This window comes from Solanum lycopersicum, chromosome 10 (genome assembly GCF_036512215.1).
Source record: "Solanum lycopersicum chromosome 10, SLM_r2.1".
In the NCBI taxonomy this organism is placed as follows: Eukaryota; Viridiplantae; Streptophyta; class Magnoliopsida; order Solanales; family Solanaceae; genus Solanum; species Solanum lycopersicum.
The window spans coordinates 7,003,173-7,011,812 of NC_090809.1; the positions used below are offsets into that span (position 1 = coordinate 7,003,173).

At 35.7% G+C, this 8,640-nt stretch overlaps 1 protein-coding gene across 1 annotated transcript; it reads right to left on the reverse strand.

Moving 5' to 3' along the window:
- Positions 1-228: 228 nt before the first annotated feature.
- On the reverse strand, positions 229-2,450 carry LOC101252929 (3,9-dihydroxypterocarpan 6A-monooxygenase). The gene is made up of 2 exons (XM_004248569.5): positions 1,506-2,450; positions 229-1,213 (listed from the first exon to the last, which is right to left on the reverse strand). The coding sequence occupies exons 1-2, from the start codon at positions 2,415-2,417 to the stop codon at positions 551-553; spliced, it is 1,575 nt and encodes a 524-aa protein (XP_004248617.1). The 5' UTR covers positions 2,418-2,450; the 3' UTR covers positions 229-550.
- Between the last annotated feature and the right edge of the window lie 6,190 nt (positions 2,451-8,640).

Sequence of the window (8,640 nt, forward strand, 5' to 3'; positions counted from 1 at the left end):
AAGAAGAAGGGATTCAAGATTCAACCTAGGGTTTCATTAAAAGTATGCATAAAGTTCATCAATGAGTCTTGTTTCATCCATTGAGTCCCAAACAAATCCTGATTTTTTTTGTATCATCAATTGAAGATAAAAGAACAAGATATCCCCAAAATGATTTTGCTACATAATTCCAAGTCTCTCTAGATAATACCAAGTCATGTTACAGTTTTGTTATAATGTATCAAAGAGTGAAACATAAAAACCAAAATTATTATTTCACATGAAACATTAATAAAGGCAAAATACATTTTAACTTGGCCTAAGCTAACATCTACGCCCTCCAATTTTGTGTGTGCACAAGTAGACACTATAGACTTATATAAAATTGAATAAGTAGAAACATGCATCCTATGTGGCATAACACATGTAGGATGCCACATAGGACATGAATTTCCACATAGGATGCCAACCAGGATGCGTGTTTAACTTTTTACAAGTTAAAGTGTCTACTGATGTTCATCCAAAGTTAAAGGACATATTTATGTATTGTGCTTTAATAAAACTAGAGAAATCAATTGGCAATTTCTAGTGGATTAACACGCACAACAGGATAACAAATCAAAGGGTGAACCATTGCAGAAGAAAACCCAACTCCTTGTTCCATATTAAGTTTCTCAGCACCTTTAATTTTCCAATCAAAACATTGTATCAATACACCAAGTGTCCTATGTAACACTGCTGCTGCAAGTCCAGCACCAGGACATCCTCTTCTTCCACCACCAAATGGGACATAACAGAAATTCTGTCCTTTCATAGCCTCCAATTCATCAGGCTCGATCGCGAGCTGGTTCTCCTCCCCTCCACCAGAATTAACAAGGTACCTCTCTGGAATAAACTCATCCGCGTCTCTCCATTCATTAGGGTCCCTATTAATCGCGTAAATGTTTAGTACAAGCCTAGAATTTTTGGGAATTGTGTAACCATTTACTACACAATCTTCTCTGCATTTTCGGAATATTAAGGGCAACGAGGGATGTACTCTTAGTGTTTCCTTGACAACAGCTTGGAGATAAGGAAGATTTGGGATATCGGAATCATCAACTAGCCTGTTTGGACCAACTACTCTGTCAATCTCTTCTTGGAGCTTCTTTAATGCTTTTGGATGGTTCAAAACCTCTGCTATTCCCCATTGCAAAGCAACACTTGTTGTATCAGTTCCTCCCAAAAAAAGATCCTATTAAAAGAGGAAAACAAATCATTATCCTTTTTCAATTTGTATGGTGGTGCTTTATTAGGAACGCACCGAACTTAAGAATGAAAGAAATACATTGATCATTACAACTTGCAGTATCACTTATGTAACTTGTTTTCGCTACGAAAGTCATTTTTAAATAACTTATTTTCGTAGAGATTAAATGTTTTCCTTCATGCTGAACACACCCTAAAACAAATGGTGCTATCTATGCTATATTTTCTTACTAAAATGTACTTTGTAAAGGAGATATATATAAGAGTCTTATAATTACCAAGAAAAGACCCTTGATGCCATTTCTAGTTAGCTTCATCTCAGCATTTTCATCATCTGCAATTTCCAGAAGAATATCCATCATATCCCTCCTCTCTTTTCCTCCCACACGCCTTTCATCTTCGTGTTTCTTTATGATCCCATCCATTAACTTATCAAATTTGAGCAACAAAGCTTTTGCCTTTCTTCCAGCACCAAGCAGATCATATTTCTTCAAAGGACCAAAAATTTCACCTAATCCCAGCTGCCCTGCAAGTAATACTATCCCCTTTGCAATTTCTCTTATCTCTGCACTCTCGTTGACATTAGTTGAGGTTCTTGTGCTCATAATCAACCTACAAATAAGATTATTTGTCATATCCATAAGCTGAATTCCAACATCACAAGCATCCCCTTGTTCTGAACACTTAAGGAAAAATTGCAACACTTTCATCATCTCCTCCTTCCTAACATCAGCAAATTTACTAATCTGTTGAGCAGACAGAATCTCAGTCATGCATATTTTCTTCAAGAAAATCCAAAGTTTGTTATAGTCCATAATTGAGAACATTGTATCATTGTAAATTTGGTACTCTGAAGAGCCAAATTCTGGCCTATTAGCAAAATTTATGTCATTGGTTTTAAACACTTCTTTCGCTATAGCACCATTGGACACAACATATGAAGTTGACGCGCCTGCATGAATCAACATGAATGGACCATAGCGCAATGCTAATTTCTGGAAGGATTGGTGCCACAAAGAACCAAGAATATGCAAATGACCAATGAATGGTAATGCTGGTGGACTTGGAGGAAGATGGATTTTTTTGTGTGATTTCTTGATCAAGAATTGAAATATTATTAGACCACATAGTAAACAGATGAACAAAAAAAGCAAGTTATGAAATTGATTTTCTATGGAAACAATTGCCATCAGTGCTAAATCCTAATGAGATGACCCTCTTAACTTGTGTGTTCTAATTTATAGGCACAAGGTAAAAGCATACTCCTTCTGTCTTATTTGATACTTTTTATTATTTAGTTTATTCAAAAAAGAATGTCATCTTACTATAGTTAAAAACAATTTTTTAAATGATTTTCAGCTACATAAATATCTAATAATTGTTTTAAACTATAAGTTTTAAAAGTGTTTTTTTTCAAACATCGTGCAAAATCAAATGATGCTAACATAAAATAATTTAATATTTTGTATTTTTCATTTAGGGGAAAAGGAATCATTTAGCAGATGCTCTTTTGTCATTTAATAAGGTGAGAGGAATAATTTGCAAGAAGAAACACAAGAAGACTATAGATTCCCTCAATACATTAGACAAAAAGACGTGAGAATATAACTTGTGGATCTCATCTTTTTAGTTATTTCCTAATCATATTATATTACAAGTGGGAAGAACTCAAGTTAAAAGTTGAATTACCTTTTTACCCTTTATATATATAAAGTAATTATGTGTTATACATTAATATTATGTAGTAAAAATACTCATAGTTATAGAAAAAAAGAATCAAATTATTAAAGATATTTTAGCCAAAAATTAAAAGGACTTATCAATTTTTAACTTAATTATTTGACCTTTGATCTTCATCTACATTAATAATACTGCATAAAAATATTATTCATAATTATGATTTTAAGTTAATAGACTCTTCCTTTAATCGAGGCACAATACTTCTTCAATTGCTTCATCTCTTGTTTGTGAGCAAAGTGATGAAGATAAAAGGTAAAACAATTAAGTTGGAAACTAATAAGTCTTTTTAACTTTTGGTTAAAATATTTTTAATAATGTGATTCTTTCCATCTTTCCTTATCTAAGGCTCCTTATTTAAGTAACCAAAGAGTAACTGCATTTCAAATTCCTTTGAATCTTTTTACTCAAATATGGTGGCGAAACCGTACAAGGCTTCATAGCTGTGATCTTCGACTTCTTGGGTGCCATGTTATCAGATACAAGATTTGCTCAAGGTTTGTTATTATATTCAGCGTACAAATATCTCAAAATATTCGCATTCTTTTGATGATTCTTAGAACTTTATTGAATTGTTTCAGGCTCAAAACACATTTATAATAACATGTAGATGTCATCCTGAAATATCTGCATTCTTTTGATGAATCTTAGCTAAATGAAGTTGTAGAATAGGTCTTTGTTTTTATAGTTTGAGCTCTTTTTACAAGGCTATTCGGTAATAAGTTCAAATGACTCTAATCTTAGCAAACACGGTCAAAGTTATTACTGTAGTAATATAACATTTTGTTAGTGAATTCAGGTTTCTATATCTTAACTAATGTCTTGTAATGTTGGAAGCAGCAAAAGATTGGTTCCTCTTTAATATTCTACCTTTTAGAGTACTATATATATGTCAGAAAAGTACTATCGAATTTGCAAAAATATCTAATCTCAACTCATGGACTTGTTATTTTTGTTTTCATTGTATTTGATTTTTTTTGTAGCACATAAGAAGTCTATAGTAATATATATATATATGTGTGTGTGTGTGTGTGTGTGTGTGTGTGTGTGTGTGTGTGTGTATATAAATTTAATCATTTGTCATAGAAGAAATGTTTTAAGTATTTCGGGATAAACGTGCGATGCACGTTCCCAGAGGCTAGTATGCATATATAATGCAATATATATTACTTTTGCTGTCACGCCTTGAGCTATCCCGGAGACGCGGACACGGAATCTAGGACCATAAGTGATCCCAAGCTAATCCTGCTGGCATGATCATGAGAATACTAAAGATAATAAATTGTTGTGGAAACTAAATCATAATTTTAGATTGAAAAGATGGGAAATACTCATATGCTAAAAGTTATATAATATGAAGACTGATGAGTTTAATACAATGACGTTACTAACTCAACACTAAGCTGAAACTATATCTGAAAATAGCCTCTACTGGACTAGAAATACTGGGACAAGCCCCAGCTAAATCTAGCAAAAACTGAAACTAAAAGACTAAATACTGAAAAGAAACTCATGACTATTGTCCTAGGAGAATGAGGACTCAACACTGAATCTGCTGAACTGAAGATCGGAAAATCGACCTATGCATGATCTGGATGCTGAGAACCTGAATCTACATCATGAGAAGATGTAGCGCACGTATGTGTCAGTACTTGAAGGATACCGAACATGTAGGATAGAATGAAGTTGAAATAAAACATAACTAAACAAGCACAAAAGCAAGTGTAATAATCTGAACATGATTTACTGATTTCTAAACTAACTGGATGCAATGACCAATTTATAACATACTAAAACTTAATACCGAGTGTACTGATAAATAGTCAATGCAAAGGAGATTGACTGAACTGTAGAGCTACTAATAACCGATAATAAAACCACATGAGCTAAATGTGGAATCCGATTTATACGCCCCATCGAGATGACCCAATATACCCTGTCAGAGGTATGAAGGCATGCTGGCGTGATCATAAACTGATTGCCCAGAGAGGGGACTTACAACCTACTTGGCTAGTAGTTCTAGGACTAATTGGGTACACTAAACCCTAGTCCAACTCGGTATTATGCTACTCCCATGGATTTATATAGTTAATTGATTATGTCTAAATTTTCTATAAATACTGGATAGCTCAAAACTTGCAAACTGAGAATGCATCATTTAATATGATAATGAGGCATTAAAAAATGAGGCATGTGTAACTAAATAACTAAAATATCTAACCTAGCATGTGTAATTCAAGAGCTAAAGAAAAACAAAGCTAGGGTTCTTAAATTCATGCGATAAACTGAATAATAACATGATAATCTGATTTGGAACATATAAATAATAAGTTCATGAAGTTCTGTTGAAGTTCTAGAAACCCTAAGTCTAATCATGATATGGGAATCAAGAATCTGACTGAAAACTAGGGACCCAATGGGTGAAATCCTACATACCTGGCGATGAAATTCACTGAGAAACATTTAGATTTTGGGGCTGGAACTGTTGGAGTCTTGCTACATTCTTGAACTATTTTTTTTTACCTTTTTCTCCTTTATTGCTTTTAATTTTTTAAGTTTTGATTAATGTTTTGACTTAGGGTAAGTTTTAGTATGTTTCTAGGCTTAAACTGACTAAAATCTGATGATTTAGGGTCAAAATGATGTATCTTAGCGTTCAAACAAAATGAGAAAAGACCAGAAGACCCCTGGGTAGGTTGGGTCTGTTCGACAGGCCTTTACTAAATAAAGCATAACGTTTTAGTCGGAGGTCAGGTTTTAACAAGGTTAGTGGCTATGGAAAGCTAATTCAATTATATATCTGCGGATAGGTCATGACACACCTAATTTATTTTGTGCTAGGAGTTATGACCATTTGAAGTTGACCTAACTACACTTCCCCCTTAACTGCCTGCTAATTCCAACCTACAAATCATGGGTCAACCTACTGATATACCGTGGTTTCACGGTATTATTTATACTTTTTCCTTAAGTTAAGTGTGTCCAAAAGCCTTTTTGTGTTAATTTTTATATAAGTTTCTCTTTGTTTTGCAGGAAATCTGTCAAAAGCTGAATGCGGAGATTTTGAGCGAAGAACTACAGAAGAGACCACCTACGGAGCTGATGACGGTCTGTCGTGCTTGTGACGGTCCGTAGGTGGCAGCGTAGTGTAGCTGCTACAGAAAGATGGGGAAGTCTGACCAAGTGTGGGATTACGAAGCTTGTGACGGTCCGTCGTGGCTATGACGGTCCGTCCTGCAGGTTCGTCGTGAAGTTCAGAGAAGTGATCCCAGTACCTAGATTCCAAGAGTTGAAGCGTTTTGGAACGAAGACCCTCGACAGACCGTTGTGCCTATGACGTTCTGTCATACTTCCCATCGAGGGGAATGAAGATAGCAGCAGAAGAAATTGCACAAGTATGGGACGACGGAGTCCATGACGGTCCGTCGTGACCACGACGGTCCGTCGTGACCACGACGGTCCGTCGCGAGGTCCATCGACCCAGCCGCGTTTAGGCAGATTTCCAGCAATTAGAATCCTTGTTTAATTAGGTTTTTTGTTTTTTTATGAAGAGTTCGAAAAACCTCGTTTTTGAGGTTAGATTCTGAGATTAGACATCAGGTTTTTAGACTTTGTGTATTAGTGTTGAATTTTGAGATTCTTGCAAGTGAATTTTAAATATTAATCAAGCAAACTTTGGATTTTATTCTTTCTCATTGAAGTAAGTACATAAATTCGTATTTAATATATTTGAATATTGTGTTTATGGCTATGAGTAACTAAACTCCATAACTACGGTTGTGGGAACCATAGGCAAATAATGAGATAAACCATAACTAAAATAACAATTCTAGATTAGTGTCTTGCATGTATTAATAATTCTTTCGCATAAAAGTCTTTTTAACGGATGGCCAATGTTAGAACTCGCCTTAATGCTACTTGCCGGACCAAGGAGGTAGATAATAGGAAAAGAATTATTAACATAGATTTGGTGTATACTATCTAATAGGCTAGTATTGATTGGTACGAGGTAACAACTTAGTCAAATATCGAATACGATGCTTAATATGAGGTAAGGATAAGGGTTAGGATAGAAACACACGTAGCCGGACCAAGGTGCGGAGTGAGATTTTCTAGATGCCAGACCAAGGATTTAGAAATACATAACTTATCAGTTTGCATGCAAGATACTAGGAAAGAATTGTTATAGTTGGAGTTATCAAGCTATGAACCTGTAGGGAACACGTAAACCCTAGTTACTTTGATTAATTAATTAAAACCCAACATTCAAAGCTGTTAAGTGTCTCTTTCAAGTTCGTTATTTATTTTCACTCATTTAGAAATAGAGACCCCCTTTATTGTTCTTACTTTCCAAGGAAGTCATTAACCAAACAATAGTAATAATAGGTTGAAGTTAAGTCTAGACTATTTTCCTCGTGGGAACGATCCTAACCTCACTAGTTGGGTTATTTACTTGACACGATCGCTTTACTTCTTATTTGAGAAGTAAGTTTGAGCGTATCAAATTTTGGTGCCGTTGCCGGGGATTATAGCTTTTAGATTAACTTGAACTTATTACTATAGTTTAGTTGATATTTTCTTAATTTTACTTTGTTTTATTGTTTTTGATTTATTTTCAGAACTATCTTCCTTGTATGCCAAATACACAGAGAGGAAGAGAACCCTTGTTTCCCTACGATCACGAGTTAGAGTGTACACTGCGCAATATGAATCGAAACTTGGGAATAAATGATGAGGATCCGAACCAGAACATTCCAGCTCCGGTTGATGTTCATGGTCAGATGTTACCTGATGCTCCGGGTGAACATCAACAGAGGGGACAAAATCCCGCTCCACTACCCCAAGCATACTACAGAGGGTATGATAACATAGCAGACTCGGATGGCCCACTTGTCTTGCCCCCTCTACCCACAGGCCACACTTTTGTGATAACTAGTAGCCAGATGCAAATGCTCACTGCCAGAGGTTTGTTTTCAGGGCTACCTTCTGAGGATCCACATGCCCATATAGCTAATGTAAGGGTAGTGTGTAAAAGTTGTGTGGGGAGGCCTGATTTGGATCTAGATGTAATAGGGCTCAGAGTGTTTCCTCTCTCATTGATGGAGAGGCGACTATGTGGTTCACTGAGCTCCCATACAATTCAATCTTCACTTGAAACCAACTAAGAGATGTCTTCTTAGCATGCTACTATCCAGTCTCCAAGAAACTAAACCACAAAGACAGAGTGAATAACTTTGTGGCACTACCAGGAGAGTTAGTTAGTAGTTCTTGGGATAGATTCACCTCATTCTTGAGAAGTGTTCCAAATCACCGTATAGGTGATGAGTCACTGAAGGAATACTTCTATTGGGGACAGGATGATAACAACAAAGCGGTGTTGGACACTATTGTAGGTGGATCTTATGGAGAATGCCCTTATACTGAGATCGCTGAAAAAATAGAGAAAATCTCCCGAAATAACAAAGCTTGGAGTACTAGGAAGTCTGATACAGGGAAAAACACCTTCGCAGTGCAGTCCACTCACAACCCAGCCATAGATGAGATTCGGGAAGAAATGGCTCAGATGAGAACTGAGTTTGGGTTGGTACTAAAACATGTCACAGAGGGTACAGAAAAGATAAATGCAGTCAACTACTTGGCTAAACCACCACCTCCAAATGATGAGTGTTATTATGA

Excerpts from the sequence above, each read along its gene's own strand:
- LOC101252929 (XM_004248569.5), bottom strand. The coding sequence starts at position 2,417 with ATGGCAATTGTTTCCATAGAAAATCAATTTCATAACTTGCTTTTTTTG. Across the intron at positions 1,214-1,505 it reads GCATCAAGGGTCTTTTCTTG|GATCTTTTTTTGGGAGGAAC; the intron begins GTAATTATAAGA and ends CTCTTTTAATAG.